Genomic DNA, 19,957 nt, shown 5'->3' with positions numbered 1-19,957 from the left:
AATGAAATAGATGTATGTAAGTAAAATGGCCCATACACACTTTGAATGTTATTAAAAATTACCTTACCTTTTCAAACTGCAGCACTGTAATTCTCTGTAAAATGCTATGCAATATGGCTACCCCTGGAGGCGTTCTGTACACAGATGGTGTACAACCCCCCCCAGATATTTCCTACTTGTATGATTGGGCCAATATGTATTCTTCTACATATTTTTGGTAAAAAATAAAAAAATAAAAAATCACAATAACCGTATATTGATTGGAAGGAACCACTTTGCCTAAATATATGTGTGTGAGCCGGTTGGCAGGTGGTTAAGGAATGCAATGTGTAAACTGAACTCTAAATGGTCCGGTTGGACAGAGCTGATGTGTCTCCTCCTAAGATAAAAATGGAGATGCCTGACCGACTATGGTATTATGTTCTACTGTGTGCTACTATATTGTATTTACTAATGAAAGATCCCAGAGTTAAGAGCCATATGTTGTCTTCTCCTCTATTTCCCTTTCATGTGCAAAATCTGGTGTAGTGCTGCACAGAAACCAATCAGCTTCCAGGTTTTATTGTCAAAAACTTAATTGAACAAGCTGAAGTTACAAGCTGATTGGCTACCATACACAGCTACATCAGGTTCTGAGTGCTCCAGTTTTAGTACATCTTCCCCTTTGTGTACTTTATAAAAAAAATGTACTATACAAAATCTGATTTAAGAAAAGCAAAAAAAAAAAAAACCATCTTCATTTTGCCTTGCCTGTTTCCTCCATTACACAAAAAAAAAAGCAGAATTTAGCATTGAAATTTCAGGAAAATTATAACTCTCATCTTTATCTTTTATCTATAACGGAAAAACAAGCCTTAAAACAAGCTTCACAACCGGCTTTACTGAAAAAGATATTTTATTGTGTGGTTGAGTTGTACAAGTTGTTCACAATAACAGTCAACAGGCAATCAATAGGTGAGCTACACAGCGGATGAAATCATTTTTATGACTGAATAATTTTCTTTTTTTTTTTAAAGGAAAAAGAATGTTACAACCAACGTTTTATAAGTGCTTCACTGTATCACATACATTAGAGCCATGTGTCTGGAAAAAGGTGCAAATGAAAGAACCCCTCTCCTTACTGCTGCCTTGCGGTTGGCTTCTCAGCTGCCTGCAAACTGATATAGTAAATAACAAAACAAAAAAAGGAGCAGAATTCCCTCAATGCTCTGGAAAAGTTATATCTATTTCAAGAGTCATCCCACCTAACTAATACTACTAAAATAAATGAATCATAAACTTAGGTTTAAACTCATTTTACTACAGAACCTGTAACTTTGGACCATTGATAGACAGGGTACGGTGTCTTATCAATACTTTTGATTACAGGACATCAACTCCTAATATTGTATTTTTTACCAGAGGTGTATGAAAAAAACATAAAAGAATAACATGTCTCCAGTTCCGTGCTACTTGTTCCTATGATCTGAACCTCCCCCGGAAAATGCATAGACAATATCAGAAGAATTATAATTCCGTCATACTAGAGAGCTCTTCTGATACGGTCATTGCACAGGCAGAGGAAGGCAGCAGAAGACATTACAGTGTCATTAAAGTGTATCTAAACAAAACCTTTTTTTTTAAAGTTTGAGTAAAGCAGGTAAGAGATTGACACCCTATCGGGCTTTAATTGTTGTTTTTGTCCCCGATTGGGAAATTCACTCCCTTTATTTGTTTGGATGACCATTTGGCATTGGGACTAAAAGTGAAGGAAAATCCAAACTGTGAGTTATTACCAAAACAGGAATATAGGGAAAATATACCAATGGGGACACTTGTTCTCATTGAGGTGATTCCATCTCACTTCCTTTTTTGTCTACAGGAAAAAAACCTCTAAAAAGTAGCTACTTCCTACTACATCTAAAATTAATAAAACATTTTGGATTTGGATATACCTTCAGGCATTTCTCACTAGAGTAGAGTAAAAGGTAAAGTAGAAAGTGGGCAAATTCACTCTAGCAGAGTGTCAGGGTCTTTCTGGATTTTGGCCAGAATTAGGCCCATCATAGACCAGACAAATGTCCTGACTCTGATGCCGCGTACACACGACCGGATTTTCCGACAGACTAGGTCCGACAGAACGAATCCGCCGGACAATTTGATTGTGTCTGGGCTTCATCGGAACTTTGCTGTCTAAAAATCAGACGGACTTTAGATTTAGGTTTCAAATCTTTCCAACAGACTCGAGTCCGGTCGAAAAATCCATTCGTCTGTATGCTAGTCTGACGGATGAAAACCGACGCTAGGGCAGCTATTGGCTACTGGTTATGAACTTCCTTATTCTAGTCCGGTCGTACGTCATCACGTTCAAATACATCAGACTTTGGTGTGCTTGTGTGGGGCCAAGTCCGTTCATTCGGAAAGTCCGTCGGAACTCCGCCAAAAGTCCGTCGGGAAAACCATCGGACCTAGTCTGTCGAAAAGTCCGGTCATGTGTACATGGCATGAGAATGACTAGTGGGAAGATACCAGACTGCAAATGGCCATCAGGGTCAATACAACAGCAGGCCTTATATTTCTGGTAACTTAATGTCATAGTCTCATAAACCAACATGTCATAGAATTTAGAACAGTTTCTCAAGTAAAGGGATGTTGCTATCATGTTGGAATTAGAAGCCCTAAACCACTGAGACTGCTGCCAGGAAAACCTTCCAATAATCCTCTGCAGTAATTAGTCAATTAATCTCCAAACCAGGCAAACTGGCAAATTGCAGATGTTGCGATTTACCTAAATGCTTGCAGGTTTATCCTTTTGGGGGGGTCATAATACTTTATGAATTGTGTGGATCTCAGAAGATTGAAGAGATCTGCTTCCAAATATTCAGGAAAATCAAATATAGTGATTCTCCTGATTCCATCATTGCTGATCCCTCCTATTATACACATGGACAATAATGGGAGTATGCTTTTATTATGAGTTATTCAACTCTTGTTTCCCCAGGCCAAAATTGGTCTATCCAGCATTAACCTTTACTCAAAATTGAATCGCTAGACCCATTTAAAGATTATTGTTTTGAATTGTTCCCTTACCAAGGCTTAACTTTTCTATGATCTTGTAAAAGTGTTTCCTAAAACAGATGCAAATTGTTCAATGAAAACTCTTTCAAGGGTCGTTGACTTTCCTGCCCATTTTATTCTGTATAGTACTGATCAGCCGCTTGGACATACTTTTAATTTATTGTGTTTTCACTTGGTTCACATTCATTCATATGCAGGAAGATAGAACCCTTTAGGGTCAGTAATATTTCACTTATTGGTGGATGCCGGTGGGTCCCATTGTTTCCGAAAGATACTAAAAACTACTGGCTGGTTTAACCTCTCTAGTGTCCACTCATAACTAAAATATATGGGTTGAGTAGCTTAACCCTTCATGACAAATATCTTGTTCATATTGGTAAAACATTCACAGAGAAATTGTCCATGTGTATTTCATCCCGTGTACGCTGTTCTGTTACTTAACCACCAAAAAAGGTTTATGTTATTAACATGTAAATATAGAATGAGAGAGAAAACATGGGGTTGATTTACTAAAGGGAACTAGACTGTGCACTTTGCAAAGTGCAATTGCTCCAGAGCTTAGTAAATGAAGCAATGCTTCACTCTCCATAGAGTACCCGATCATGTGCAAAGAATTTTTTTTTAAAAATGCATTTTTGCTTGCACTTGATTGGATGATGGAAGTCAGCAGAGCTTCTGCTCATTTACTAAGCTCTGGAGCAACAGATCTTGCGGAGTGAAACTGCACTTTACAAGGTGCACAGTCTGTTTGCATTTAGTAAATGAACCCCCATATTTCCATCATCTACAAAATAATCCACACTTTTTTGCCAATGTGAACCTCTCATGTCAGCAACACATGGCAGCTCCTGGTAGATTAGTGAACTAGTTAAAGAAATGTAAAGCATTAAGGTCTTTCTCCAGCATTCTGACAGATCTGATATTGGGAGCCCAGACAGTGAGATAAAGTCCACGAGCAGTATTAGCTGCTCCAGAGATGAACTACCAAAACTGCTCCTGCCATTTGTTTCACAGGGTTGAATTTTTGTCATCTGCCTCTATTGGACATGTACACATGCCACTGTCCATCATTCTTGGCAAGACATCGGTCTATGGGCTCCCAAACAGTCTATTGTTAAATACTACGAGTCCTTAGATTTCCTCTAGAAAAATTATTATCTTAGTGTCCCGTCTTACAGTATCTGCTCTGTCAAAAAGTGGGACAATAATTTTATGTGCAGCAAATATATTTATATATATATATATAGAGAGAGAGAGCTAGCGAGTCTTTTTTTTTTTGAATGGGCTAGCCTCATTGCATCTAGGCTATGTATTCCAGTGCTGCCTAGAAGTCTCAGCCAACCTCATTTTATACTGTAATTTTTAACATTTTAAATATAAATAAACATGTAAGAGGCATCTTCTGCCAGCACCAGTTTACCGTTTGTTAAGACAATTTGCGAATAAAATAGGCTACTAAAAACTAAAAAGAGTAAATAGAAAGCTTGCTGTCTTGGATCCACAACTGTTGAAAGTAAATGTGTATATATCGCCTTACAGCAACCAAACAGATTAAAATGTATCTAAGGCCAATATTATTTCTTAGGTTTGGATAGAGTGGTGAGGGGATAGAGTTCATATGCCCCCATTACGGAGACTCAATCTCTCTCTCTCTATTGGCATTGATGACCCTTGTCACCATAGCTAAAAGTTAAAGAAAGTCCAAAAGTTTGAGATGCCACCACAACAGGAATAGAGGGTAAGTGCTACAATGGAGATACTTGTTGAGGTGGCAACTAAAAGGGGATTTACTCCATTTCCTATTGTGTCTACAGGACAGGAAGTGGTGGTAAATCTCCAAAATAGGACAATGCAGTTAAAAAAAATAAAAAAAAATAAAAGAGGTGGTAACCATTTTCTAGTCTATCCAAAACTAAAAAAAGCTTTGACTTTAGATATACCTTAACATTTTTATATTCCAAAAGCCATTTTACAGTAAAAGTAGAGCTACAAGAAGCCCTACAGCAATTACCTTCTGTAACACTAATAGATGCAATATTCGTTTTTAGTAGACCAGGCCTTACATTTTCTATAATGTAGGGCAATGGTGGAAACATTCCCAGTGCTTTCCAAACAAAAGCCATAGGCCTTTATAAATACAACCACAGGTGCAGAATATATTTTGGCCTAAACTTGTAATGGATTTGAAAATTGTTAGTGACACATCAGTCAATCTATGGATTAGGTTTAGACAAAAAACGAATAAATAAGGATTTGAGCTGGTCTAAAAAAATGCCTGTATATTTGCCCATATATGACTGGCTTTAACCACTGCACTGAGCACCTCTCCATGTTTCTTACCTGCAGAAGTTGTGTGGCCTTCAGTTCCTTCCATTTGAAAAAATATGTTTTGCCTAAGATTACCTTCTTAAAATATGCCAAAATTTTTTTACTGGGAAAAATAAACAAGCCTTGGCAACCTATAATACCCATAATTAAAATAAAAGTGCAATAAACGTTTCCTTCAATAATGCTCAAGTTGTATTTTCTCACAAAAGTCACTTACTTACTAGAAACACAGTTTTAGGCAGCAAAAGAATCAAATCCAATTGTACATCCAAAACTTACTATTTGAGTAGTAAATAAATTAGTATGCCCTACATTATTAAATATAAGAAACATTTGAATAATTGAATTCTAGAAAATGTATCATGTTCATTATAAGTCTTTCTTTTCCAATTTCTGCTTGATCCTTTCCCGTAGAAACACTGCAGTGATAGCACTGCATAAAATGAGAGCAAAGAACGAGACACAGGATACTTGGGTCAATTCTGGATTGTACCGTGTCAGGAAATGTTCTTGCCTGGTTTTAAAGTCCAGAAGCACAGCTTCAAGCTGGCAGAGAGTGCACAGGCCCAGAAACACGTGGAATATTTGATGGCCATGGCCAACTATGTCACAACCGCCTGGAAAGAATTTTTCTGGGACTGGGCAGGAGAAGAAGTAGGCACTGATAACAAAGAAAATTATTTGTAGACAGTGGAACCAAACAGCCCCGTCTGAGCAATCTTCTGCATGGCAGACAAGGATACGGTGTACAACTGGACTGATGTCCAAAATATAGGCGAGGCCAGCTGGAAAAACCTGCCAGATCTTCCTCATGACTGGATAAGGTCTTTTGTAATGGTATTTAGCATAGCAGCAACCAAAACAGGACATCCAACCTAGAAAAGCAGCTCCTGGCAGGAAGTAGTACCAGGCATGGTCATACCAGGCTTGGCTGGAACTGTAATAGTAGTGGGCAAGGGCACTGCCGTACTGATAAGTACTAACTCCAACATAGTCCATGAAATAGAATGTATAATGAGCCAACTCAGATTTGGACTGTAGGAGGTGTGCAAGCATACTGCATATGAGATAAGTCAATGATGCTATTATGTATATGACCAGTGGCATAGAAAGCACATCCCAAGAGAAGCTTTCTGTGTCCACAAATGCTCTGAACCTCAGAAGAACAGCGAAGGCCACCAGAAGATGTGTCCAGACATTAAGCGACTCATTATGCTTCTGAAAAAGGCTTAGGAAATAATATTTCCAGTTCTGGTCAATAGGTCTATATCCAGCCTGAATATATGGTTCCCTGAAAAGATTAGGAACATCACAGTCCTTTACTGTAGAAGGCATCTTCGGAAGGCCACCCTCTAGAAGCTTTGGGAGGCGACGTAATTGCTGTGCACTGATGGACAATGTGCTGATACATTCCAGAATGGCCGTCGTCATTGTAGGATCAAGCTGATGATTACATTTGATGACTTTGCTTCGACCTACGGCATAGAAAATAAACACGTCAGGCAAGAAAACAGAGACATACCTCTTACTCAGCTCATGGCAAGAATTTTTCTTCCATTACTTCTGTATAGTAATCTGATTTATGACCATTGACCGTTACAATATATCCCTAACAAAGACAAATGTCAAACAACAAAACCAATCATCTTATTTAATGTTTCTTATTATATTAATCCATAGATGGCTAATTCATCAAGGCAGTCAAGAATGGACACTTATCATTAAATTTCTTTGTTGGAACATCATGTGCAAAGTTATGAAAAATAGGATGCTACTAAGACCTAGTCACATAGCATTAGAGATAAAGATGTGCCTGGCCATTTTTGTTTCAGCTTTATTCCTTGAAAGGAGCATTAGGCAGTTACCCATGACCTGATAAGTGCAAGCATGTCATTGAGGTCAAGTTCATCAATTAGATGTTGTAGGAGTTAGCAGAGGATTGTGAACAGTGACAGGTAGTCACTCCCAATGAGGGATCGTCTCTAGACAGTATTTTTTTTTTTTGCCGTTAGGGTCGGATAATTTAATTAACAATCACTGTCCTTCTGTTACCATATTTTTATTTTTTTCAAGGCAGAAGCTCATAAGATATCTCAGGTTCCACCATCTGAGAAATAAGATCTAAGGAAAAACAAAATCTAGAGGATCAACTGCAAGTAACATCCCTTTCACTCACATACCGCTGTACAGGCAGCACAAAGTTTTGGACCTGTGTTTAGTGATGGACGAACGTTTCGCCCGGCGGTCGTTTCGCGGCGAATTTCCGACTTTCGCCGTCCGCGGGTTCGAACGCCTTTTTCCGTCGTTCGCCCCGGCGGACTTACGTGTTTAATGTATACAAGAACTTTAACCTTTCGTGACACGTTTATCATGTGTTACAGGACAACCAATTGAGACATGACAGCTCATGGACACTTGGACATTCCCCCTAACCTATAAATACACCCGATCCGGTGGCCATTTTACATTCTTTCTTCTGTCACTGTAGGGAAAGGATCCTGTGTGGAGTAGGGACAGAGAAAACGCTAGCTATTTGGTACACAAAAGTTCTTTTCAGGACTGGTATAGGTGTTAGGTCAGCAGCCTGAGTTTCTTTTGTCAGTTTAGATAAAGGGACAGAGCGCTGTATGCTGCTATTTTAGGGACAGCTCAGCCAGATTAGTCTTTCTTCATCATCATCATCATCATCATCATTAGCTGTTACTATCAGGTCCACAAAAGAGCTGTTCCAGCTAATCGTTCCAGCCTACTCTTTTTTGCCAATTTGTATAGGGACAGGCAGGAAGCAGTGTGTCAGGCAGTGAGGATAATTTTAAAGACTTGCTGTTACTATTAGTTCCACAAAGGTTCTTTTCAGGACTGGTATCAGTGGTACGGTAATAGGCTTGTACACGTATAATATTCTTTCTTCCAAATATAGAAAGAATATTATACTTGACTGCTGCCCTTCTGCTGCAGTCTGCTAATCATTCACAACTCACTTGTTCCACAAAGCTCTTTATCAGGACTGGTAACTTGGTCTGTCTAGGGTGCTACGGTACATAGGCTTGGGTGCGGTACAGTCTGCTGTTCTGTAAGGACCGCTATCGGTCCACAATACATAGGGTTGCCGTGCACTACTGCTGACCGCTGCCCTATACTGCAGCAGTCCTTCAGCGGTATAGGGACTGACGCACAGTCTGCTAAACACTAATACACAACCTGCTTGGTCCACAAAAGTTCTTATAAGGACTGGTAACTTGGTATAGGGTGCTACGGTACATAGGCCTGAGTGCGTTACAGTCTGCTGTTCTGTAAGGACCGCTATCGGTCCACAATACATAGGGTTGACGTGCACTACTGCTGACCGCTGCCCTATACTGCAGCAGTCCTTCAGCGGTATAGGGACTGACGCACAGTCTGCTAAACACTAACACACAACCTGCTTGGTCCACAAAAGTTCTTATAAGGACTGGTAACTTGGTATAGGGTGCTACGGTACATAGGCCTGAGTGCAGTACAGTCTGCTGTTCTGTAAGGACTGCTATCGGTCCACAATACATAGGGTTGCCGTGCACTACTGCTGACCGCTGCCCTATACTGCAGCAGTCCTTCAGCGGTATAGGGACTGACGCACAGTCTGCTAAACACTAATACACAACCTGCTTGGTCCACAAAAGTTCTTATAAGGACTGGTAACTTGGTATAGGGTGCTACGGTACATAGGCCTGAGTGCAGTACAGTCTGCTGTTCTGTAAGGACCGCTATCGGTCCACAATACATAGGGTTGCCGTGCACTACTGCTGACCGCTGCCCTATACTGCAGCAGTCCTTCATTGGTATAGGGACTGACGTACAGTCTGCTAATCACTAACACACAACCTGCTTGGTCCACAAAAGTTCTTATAAGGACTGGTAACTTGGTATAGGGTGCTACGGTACATAGGCCTGAGTGCAGTACAGTCTGCTGTTCTGTAAGGACTGCTATCGGTCCACAATACATAGGGTTGCCGTGCACTACTGCTGACCGCTGCCCTATACTGCAGCAGTCCTTCAGCGGTATAGGGACTGACGCACAGTCTGCTAAACACTAATACACAACCTGCTTGGTCCACAAAAGTTCTTATAAGGACTGGTAACTTGGTATAGGGTGCTACGGTACATAGGCCTGAGTGCAGTACAGTCTGCTGTTCTGTAAGGACCGCTATCGGTCCACAATACATAGGGTTGCCGTGCACTACTGCTGACCGCTGCCCTATACTGCAGCAGTCCTTCATTGGTATAGGGACTGACGTACAGTCTGCTAATCACTAACACACAACCTGCTTGGTCCACAAAAGTTCTTATAAGGACTGGTAACTTGGTATAGGGTGCTACGGTACATAGGCCTGAGTGCAGTACAGTCTGCTGTTCTGTAAGGACTGCTATCGGTCCACAATACATAGGGTTGCCGTGCACTACTGCTGACCGCTGCCCTATACTGCAGCAGTCCTTCAGCGGTATAGGGACTGACGCACAGTCTGCTAAACACTAATACACAACCTGCTTGGTCCACAAAAGTTCTTATAAGGACTGGTAACTTGGTATAGGGTGCTACGGTACATAGGCCTGAGTGCAGTACAGTCTGCTGTTCTGTAAGGACCGCTATCGGTCCACAATACATAGGGTTGCCGTGCACTACTGCTGACCGCTGCCCTATACTGCAGCAGTCCTTCATTGGTATAGGGACTGACGCACAGTCTGCTAAACACTAATACACAACCTGCTTGGTCCACAAAAGTTCTTATAAGGACTGGTAACTTGGTATAGGGTGCTACGGTACATAGGCCTGAGTGCAGTACAGTCTGCTGTTCTGTAAGGACCGCTATCGGTCCACAATACATAGGGTTGCCGTGCACTACTGCTGACCGCTGCCCTATACTGCAGCAGTCCTTCATTGGTATAGGGACTGACGTACAGTCTGCTAATCACTAACACACAACCTGCTTGGTCCACAAAAGTTCTTATAAGGACTGGTAACTTGGTATAGGGTGCTACGGTACATAGGCCTGAGTGCAGTACAGTCTGCTGTTCTGTAAGGACTGCTATCGGTCCACAATACATAGGGTTGCCGTGCACTACTGCTGACCGCTGCCCTATACTGCAGCAGTCCTTCAGCGGTATAGGGACTGACGCACAGTCTGCTAAACACTAATACACAACCTGCTTGGTCCACAAAAGTTCTTATAAGGACTGGTAACTTGGTATAGGGTGCTACGGTACATAGGCCTGAGTGCAGTACAGTCTGCTGTTCTGTAAGGACCGCTATCGGTCCACAATACATAGGGTTGCCGTGCACTACTGCTGACCGCTGCCCTATACTGCAGCAGTCCTTCATTGGTATAGGGACTGACGTACAGTCTGCTAATCACTAACACACAACCTGCTTGGTCCACAAAAGTTCTTATAAGGACTGGTAACTTGGTATAGGGTGCTACGGTACATAGGCCTGAGTGCAGTACAGTCTGCTGTTCTGTAAGGACTGCTATCGGTCCACAATACATAGGGTTGCCGTGCACTACTGCTGACCGCTGCCCTATACTGCAGCAGTCCTTCAGCGGTATAGGGACTGACGCACAGTCTGCTAAACACTAATACACAACCTGCTTGGTCCACAAAAGTTCTTATAAGGACTGGTAACTTGGTATAGGGTGCTACGGTACATAGGCCTGAGTGCAGTACAGTCTGCTGTTCTGTAAGGACCGCTATCGGTCCACAATACATAGGGTTGCCGTGCACTACTGCTGACCGCTGCCCTATACTGCAGCAGTCCTTCATTGGTATAGGGACTGACGTACAGTCTGCTAATCACTAACACACAACCTGCTTGGTCCACAAAAGTTCTTATAAGGACTGGTAACTTGGTATAGGGTGCTACGGTACATAGGCCTGAGTGCGTTACAGTCTGCTGTTCTGTAAGGACCGCTATCGGTCCACAATACATAGGGTTGCCGTGCACTACTGCTGACCGCTGCCCTATACTGCAGCAGTCCTTCAGCGGTATAGGGACTGACGCACAGTCTGCTAAACACTAACACACAACCTGCTTGGTCCACAAAAGTTTTTATAAGGACTGGTAACTTGGTATAGGGTGCTACGGTACATAGGCCTGAGTGCAGTACAGTCTGCTGTTCTGTAAGGACCGCTATCGGTCCACAATACATAGGGTTGACGTGCACTACTGCTGACCGCTGCCCTATACTGCAGCAGTCCTTCAGCGGTATAGGGACTAAGAGTTTTGTCACAGGGTGATTTAAAAAATGACAGGCAGAGGAAGAGGCAGGCCCTTCCGCAGGGGTGGTAGGGGTAGGGCAGGAGCAACAGCCTTGAGCCAAAGTGGGAAGTTGCAGAAGGTGCGTTCAATTACTTTAAAGGACGCACCAGACTTGGTTGAGTGGCTCACTCAGCCTTATTCTTCTGCACCCTCCTCATCCTCTCGATCTGCACCCTCTTCTTCACTCTCTGCTATGTGCACCCCCAAAGACACTACCACCAACAACACCACCACCACCACATACCTTCCGCTTGAGTGCAAATGGGGGCCTTCATGCTCCAGTGTTTTAATAGGGACCCCCGTATAAAAAGCATGAGGGTCAAGGACCAGTACTGGGTGGCAACGTACTTAGATCCCCGGTACAAACACAAAATGGCGGAAATGTTACCGCCGTCGCAGAGGGCTGTCAGAATGCAGCACTTCCAGGCCTTGCTTCGAGAAATGCTGCATTCTGCTTTTGCGTGCGCTGGCAGAGGAGCAATTCCCACTCCCAGAGAAGGATTTGCGGGTACCAATCCAACAGCGCCTGCAAGAAGAGGCCGGTTTGAAGATGTGTTGGTGACTTCGGATATGAGGTCATTCTTTCAGCCGACCCATCGACAGGTGTCATCCGGATCCAGCATCAGGGAACGCCTAGACCGTCAGGTGTCCGACTACATTGGGTTAACGGCCGATGTGGACGCTCTGAGGAGTGATGAACCCCTAGACTACTGGGTGGGCAGGCTTGACCTCTGGCCAGAGCTTGCCCAATTTGCAATCGAACTGTTGGCTTGCCCCTCATCCAGTGTCCTGTCCGAAAGGACGTTCAGCGCAGCAGGGGGGATTGTGACCGATAAGCGTACTCGCCTAGCTCACGACAGTGTTAACTACCTCACATTTCTAAAAATGAATGAGGCATGGATCTCGGAGGAATTCAACACATGTGATCAGTAGACCATGTATATGTCTATAAACAATTTTTGGAATCAAGCACACAGACCTTCTTAATTCATTTGGCTCACTTCCCTGACCCAAAAAAGCACACCGTACTATATGCCCCTACCCTCCTCTTTGAAGAGGTTGAGCGGTGTCATATTTCTACTGGGGCTGCTTATTATGAGGGGTTCCCACCATCCCTGTGCTGTGCTGACTTCCTCCTGGGTGTTCTTATTATGAGGGGCTCCCACCATCCCTGTGCTGTGCTGACTTCCTCCTGGGGGTTCTTATTATGAGGGGATCACACCATCCCTGTGCTGTGCTGACTTCCTCCTGGGGCTGCTTACGGTGCTGCTGTCAGCGCTGTATGTCACGGAGCTGCTGTCAGCGCTGTATGTCACGGAGCTGCTGTCAGCGCTGTATGTCACGGAGCTGCTGTCAGCGCTGTATGTCACGGAGCTGCTGTCAGCGCTGTATGTCACGGAGCTGCTGTCAGCGCTGTATGTCACGGAGCTGCTGTCAGCGCTGTATGTCACGGAGCTGCTGTCAGCGCTGTATGTCACGGAGCTGCTGTCAGCGCTGTATGTCACGGTGCTGATGTCAGTGCTCTGTATTACGGTGCTGCTGTCAGTGCTCTGTATCTCCTGCACCCTCTTGTTTGCCTACCCTGGTCCCTGACCTTCCCTCTCCTCCATTGCCTTCATTAGCTCCATAGTCCTGAATTGTCAGAACAATTTCCCAAATAAAAAAAAAATGCTTGTAGTTATCGATCCCAAATTCACCTCATACATGTATTATGCTATTGTCCAGGTGGTGGGACTACGTGCTACCCCCTAATAATTACCCCGTGGCCGCAAATTCGACCTAAAGGTTTGCGAAATTCGCCTCCCATTGAAGTCAATGGAGCCCGCGGCGAACGGTCGTTTTCGCGAACGTTTGTGTCCGTTCGCGTTTCGCGTTCGCGAAACGTCCCGTCGGAAGTTCGTCCATCACTACCTGTGTTACCTTTTCAGGTGGTATTTTAAAGAGTCATCCCACTCAAATATGATATTTCAGTTTTTAGTAGACACAAGCCACTTGGTTTCCTATCTCTTCTGGAGGCTAAAGCAATGAGAGGTCCACAGTCCACCCACCATCACTGGACAATACAAGAAACAACAAATGCAGCTGGGAAAGAGAAACTTTTCTTCTTGCTACGGAGAGGAACAGACTTCAAATTGGGTGTACCAGAGAATCCCTATAAGATATACTAGAGATCAATCAGTGACTTGGCTCACAAATCTCCATTAATTAACCACCTAACTGGGAATTTAAATACCAGGGTTATGGCTGCAGCTAGATGCCATACCCCTGGTATTTTCTTTTCCCTCAGGTGGCTGGGTTTCAGATAAAAGTGATCCCAGCTGTGGATCCACCTCACGATCACTTTTAGAACACCCCCTCCTGGGCTTACATTAATAATTGGTGAGCCCTGGAGCCATCTGCGTTGGCAGTCTTTTCCCATAGATATAAGCGATGGCAAGATGGCCACTGCTCAATCTCTATGCCTTTGGAGGACCGGAGCGAAGTCATGACGTCACTTCTGGTTCTCGGGAGTTATCTTTGAGCAAAAGAGAACTTTTTTTTTTTTTTTTGATCTTTTGCTTTTAAGGGTAAAGGAGAGATTTTGTGTTTTAGACCCCAGATCTCTCCATAAAGATGACTTGTCATGCTGTATTGTTATTGCAAGGGATGTTTACATTTTGTTTTTTTGAAAGGGACAGTGTAAAAATTGTAAAAAGTGATCAAATAAATTTAAAAAAATGATTTTAAAGTGCCCCCATGTACTCACGTGCAGTAGTGAACGCATACACGCCCACCTATGTAAACAGTGTTTACACCACACATGTGAGGTATTGCTGCGAATATCTGATTGAGAGCAATAATTCTAGGAATAGATTTCCTCTGTAACTCTAAACTGGTAAACTGTAGACACTTTTAAAGCCTCGCCTTTGGAGATTTTTAAGTACTGTAGTTTGGTGCCACAGGTGCATGCAATTTTAAAGCATGACATGTTGGGTATCTATTTACTCATCATCTTTGATATTATACAAAAAAAATTAAGTTTTGTGTTTATTTAATTCAATAAAGTGTATTTTTTCCCCAAAAAAAATCGTGTTTAAGAAAGCTGCTGCACAAACTCCGTGTGACATAAAAAATTGCAACAACCGCCATTTTATTCTCTATGGCAGTGATGGCGAACCTTGGCACCCAAGATGCTTTGGAACTACATTTCCCATGATGCTCATGCACTCTGCAGTGTAGTTGAGCATCATGGGAAATGTAGTTCCAAAACATCTGGGGTGCCAAGGTTCGCCATCACTGCTCTATGGTCTCTGTTAAAAAAAATATATAATGTTTGTGGGTTCTAAATAATTTTCTAGCTAAAAATACAGATTTTTACTTGTACACAACGAATGTCATAAAAAGGTGAGGTCCTTAAAGTCTTTACAAGTAAGACACACAACATTAGGATTGAGCTGTTACTTTTTGGGGCATTTTTAAGAGAAATGTGTGAGCTGTCTTTGCTTTGGAAATGCTAGAAAGCCATCTGTCATGCTAACCCAAAACAAAAATGCATATACTGATTTCTGACCACAATTGCTTCATACTTTTTGTGCGTTTGTAGACCAGTACAGTCTAACTTCTCCTCTGCAGGTGGCGCTCAACTGCAGCAGCATGGCAGAAGGGAGAAGAAGTCTAGAAGAACATGGTTCCTCTGAGTTTCCCGGGTCACGAGGGGGCAGCTATCTGATTGGATGCTGATGCCCTCATCTTGGGCTAGGCAGAGTCTATTTAGGACCCTGATTCCTGGGCTTGGCGTGCATTTTGCGAGCGACAGTGTAGGGACAGGTTACCTGTCTATCAGGGACAGTGCTTAACGTTAAGAAAGGGTTCTGAAGGAGCAGGAAAAGTGTAGGAACACACCATCCTTCCTGGAAGCCTCCCCATTGAGTATGGACCAAACCAGGCCATATTCTGCTCTTCCTCGAAACAGACGCTGTCGGCACCCCTGAGACTTCCAACTACTGACACATTGCTGTTACATCCAGTGAGTGTTCCCGGTTGGGTTGCATACCTGCCAGGCCTACTGTTTAATGCTGAACTTCAATTACAATATATTTCTGTTTTCACATTTTTCTGCCTGCCCACCATGCTGTACCTACCCACAGGTTGGAGACACAAAAAATATTGAAGTTACAGGATCAGTATGTCATCCAGGTGGCAGCCAACCTTCCTACAATACAGACCAATCACTGTTACTCTTTCACCTTGTGCCCGGTGACTGGCCTTATATCCCAGTGGTCTCCAAAATATCTAAACAAAGGGCCAGTTTACTGACCTTAGGGGGGCCGAACTTTGGCTAGTGGGAGTAGAAAATGTCAGTTTGTCAGTGGGGGGAATAGTGTTCATGTTTAGTATTTGGGGAGGAGTAGTGTACCATCATTGGTTTCAACGGGAGGGATAGAGCCCCATGTTTATTATTAGGGGAGGAATAGTGCCCTGTCATTGGATTTAATGGGAGGAATAGTACCCCCTCATTGGTATTAGTGAGAGGAATAGTGCCCTATGTTTATTATTAGTGGGAGGAATAGTGTCCAGTCATTGGTATCAGTGCAAAGAATAGCGCCCTATGTTTATTATTAGTGGGAGGAATAGTGCCCCAAGGACAAGATAAAGGCAAGCAAAAAGCCACATCCAGCCACGGGATGCAGTTTTGGAGACCACGGCTATATCCTGAAAAATGTATATTTTGTCTGAAATTCCTAATAAAATAAAAGTGCACTTCCTGGTATGTGAGAGCGCCTGCAGCCACATAGCTGTATATTTGAAGTGAGATCTAAGGCACCACTGCCCCTGTTTGCTAATCTCAAGAGATTTGGAGTGAGATTCACTGTGATGTCACTACTGTGCTTCTCACTGTTTTCTTGCTGGAGGCATTGACACGAGGAAGCAAAACCCTGCCTCTACCAAGATGGCCTCTTCCAGAGAGACACACAGTGCAGAATAAGGCATGGTAAGTCTGTAGTGGGGAAATATCAGCTGCAGGGAGACCACAGGCAACACGGTGACTAGTCCTTTATCCTGTGCCTGTCTTTTTTTGGGCACGGCTTCCAGGGTTCTGTTCCTGTACTCTGTATTTAAACAAGTTTCATTTTAAGTTCACCAACTCTTATGCGGTCATCTAAAAATAATTTTGGCAGCCCTGCCTTTAGATTACACACCCAACTTTTTCCAATGCAAATGAATAGTGGCTGTCAAAAAATCAAATACAACTGGCTGAACAGGATGATCCTGAGGGTCTTGTCTGCAGCACATGTACATGTGTCTCTGGCAAGCTGTACTCACAACTCTGGCTTCGCCGTAATGTATGTAGGTTACGTATTCCCTGGTATGGCTCTGGAATTTTTAATTCGATAAGATAAATCTATTCATAGAACAATTGCATTCTCTGATTTCCTTTCCGTCTGGAAGTAACACAATGGCAGCTTCTAGATTTCTCTGATAAAATGTTTTGTGGTTTATGGACACAATGCAAAATAAAAGAGAGAAGCCCAGGAAATGTGTAACATTCATTAGGTAGTCAATTGCTGATGCTATCTAAGAAATGATGTAATACATAAGAAAGTGGCCTTGTGTGCCAAAAGATTTTCATTCCTGTCTATCTATTCCTAAGATTTACACAGCTCCGCCAGGCAGCACAGGTGCAGCAACTTGGTCACGAGTGTTAATTTCGTCGACTAAATGAATACTATTTTAGAAAATACGACTAAAACTAAAACGATTGAGATGACTAAAATACGACTAAAACTAAAATGGCATTTTAGTCAAAAGACTAAAACTAAAATGGCATTTTAGCATAAAAAGACTGGCACTAAAACTAAATTGAAATTCAACTTCAAAATTAACACTGGTCTGTAGTGCATGTTCATACCTCAATATCTTAAATAATAACATATGCGATTTTTCACTCCAGCAGTATATAATGAGCTTGGAAATTGTAGAGAAATGTTAACTAATGCATTGCAATTTAATTATACCCATTTGATTTTAGACGACTAAAGTTTTAGTCGACTAAAACAGTGGTCATCAACCCTGTCCTCAGGTCCCACTAACAGGCCAGGTTTTATGCATTACCTTAGGGAAATGCAGACTAGAATACTGCAATCACTGAACAGCAAATGACCTGTGATGTATTTCAGTTATCTTGCAAACCTGGCCTGTTAGTGGGCCTTGAGGACAGGGTTGATGACCATTGGACTAAAATGTACTGGAGATTTTAGTCGACTATAGGACATTTTAATCGACTAAAATGTACTGCAAATTTAGTCCACTAAATACGACTAAAACTAAAACAATTGCAGAAGACTAAAATGAGACTAAAAATAAAATGCCATTTTAGTCCTAAGACTAAGACTAAATCGAAATTTTCTGCCAAAATTAACACTGTTGGTCACATCCCTATCCACAGCCTGTAATCGACCAGTGAAGCATTAGCAACAGACTGGTTGGGTCTATTTTCTGCTCTTTCCTTCTGTCAGCACATGTTTATGCAGGACACCTGATTGGCTCAAAGTTCTACCATTTCCTCTGCCAGTAAGAGTGTTGCTATAAAGGAGGCACAAGAATTTCCAATCAAATCGAATTCAGATACTAAAGCAGGCCATAGTCGAGTCAAAAACCGAACGAAAATTTCATCGTCAGTCATAGATGACGTTTTCTAGGATTTGACCTTAAAGTTAATACTCCTCTTTGACCTCTTCCTTTTCCCCCTCCCCTTTTCCCTCCCTGGTGGTGGTGCGACTACTGTTAAGTCAACTTAATATAAGGAAGTGGAGGGGTCAGATATACCAGTTCTTCTCTGAAGAAGGGGGCTTATCCCCTGAAACGTGTCAGCTGGTGCTATCATCCATTTGAACCTGAGGAGTTCCTAGATGGGCTCTTGGTTTCTGGGTTACACAATGCTGTTATTTGCAATGGTTGTTCTCTATTGTTTGTGCAGTTACAACATTCCTCAATCTTAAGTGGGCACCAATGCCTGGATCATCCAATCCAGGTTGCATAAAGGTTATCAATTTCAGAAGTATGGTGTGTACAGCTTCTCTGGGAGTTTTTAGTTCTATGGTGCCAAGTTTATATATCTTACAATATGGAGAACACAGTTCAAACCTCTTATTCCAGCCTACAGAGCTATTTTCAGTTTGGAACCTTCATATGTTTCCTTACTAATTTCCAGTTTTTGCCCCAAGCACAACCTTTACTCTGCATATGGCCTTCTCTGCTCTTTTTATCTCGTCAAACTCTCACCCTCCATCGTTGAACTATAAACGAAACGACCACATTCATTAAAACTTTATATGCTAAATATGTCTTCACCCAATCCTGAGTACATCTCAATAACCTGTAGGACCAGTGATAGCAGCACCAAAAATACACAGCCTGTTCAGCGAGTGTAGCCAGCACTAATGCCCTGGACATTCCGACCACAAAATCCGTCAAATTTTTTCAGACGGATTTTGTTTGAAACTGTTGTATCATACACACTGTCGGACAAAGTTGTAGGAAAATCCAATCGTTCGGAACGAGTTGACGTTCGTTGCGTACGACGGGACTACGTAGAGGCTAGTAGCCAATAGCTTTGGTCTCATAATTTAATCTGAGCATGTGTTGCACTTTGTCCGTCGGAATTCTCTACAAACGATCAGAAAAAGTCAGATTGGATTTTTTTGTCGGAAAATTTTAGATCCTGCTCTCAAATTTTTTCCGTCTGAATTTTTGACGGAAAAAGTCAGATCGAGCGCACACACGATTGGATTTTCCGACACTATAATCCGATCGGACCTTTTCCGTTGGAATTTCCGACCGTGTGTACAGGGCATAATACTGCTTTTTATGATGGCCTCTATATGCAATTGTATCACCCCCTAAATAATCCCTGTAATGCCCTGTACACATGACCATTTTCCCAGTCGGAATAAACTCTGAAGGTTATTCCGACGGAATTCCTCTGAAACTGTCTTGCGTACACACGATCACACCAAAGTCCGATCGTCAAGAACGCAGTGATGTACAGCACGTACGACGGGACTAGAATAAGGAAGTTCAATAGCCAGTAGCAATAGCTTCCGTCTCGTACTTGCTTCAGAGCATACTCCGTTTTTGGTCAGTCGGAACAGCATACAGACGAGAGGTTTTCCCGATAGGAATTGGTTCGGTTGGAAATATTTAAAACATGTTCTATTTCTAGGTCCGTCAGAATTTTCGAAAAAAAAAGTGACATGAGGCATACACACAATCGGAATATACGATGAAAAGCTTCCGTCT

General features: G+C 42.6%; 1 protein-coding gene across 5 annotated transcripts in view; it reads right to left on the bottom strand.

Annotated features, from left to right (window-relative positions):
* Window positions 1-877: 877 nt before the first annotated feature.
* PAQR8 (progestin and adipoQ receptor family member 8) overlaps window positions 878-19,957 on the bottom strand; it is a 128,837-nt gene continuing 109,757 nt past the window's right edge. For all 5 annotated transcript variants that reach the window (XM_077489023.1, XM_077489022.1, XM_077489021.1 and 2 more), the window contains one exon: window positions 878-6,860. In XM_077489023.1, coding sequence (XP_077345149.1) covers window positions 5,755-6,816 — 1,062 coding nt within the window. In that variant the 5' untranslated portion in view covers window positions 6,817-6,860 and the 3' untranslated portion in view covers window positions 878-5,754. The remainder of the gene's footprint in view (window positions 6,861-19,957) is intronic.

This window comes from Lithobates pipiens, unplaced genomic scaffold (assembly GCF_037356315.1).
Source record: "Lithobates pipiens isolate NorthernLeopardFrog02 unplaced genomic scaffold, aLitPip1_a1.2 Scaffold_18, whole genome shotgun sequence".
NCBI lineage: Eukaryota > Metazoa > Chordata > Amphibia > Anura > Ranidae > Lithobates > Lithobates pipiens.
Note: the sequence above shows the minus strand (reverse complement) of the source record. Positions and strands in the feature narration are given on the sequence as shown.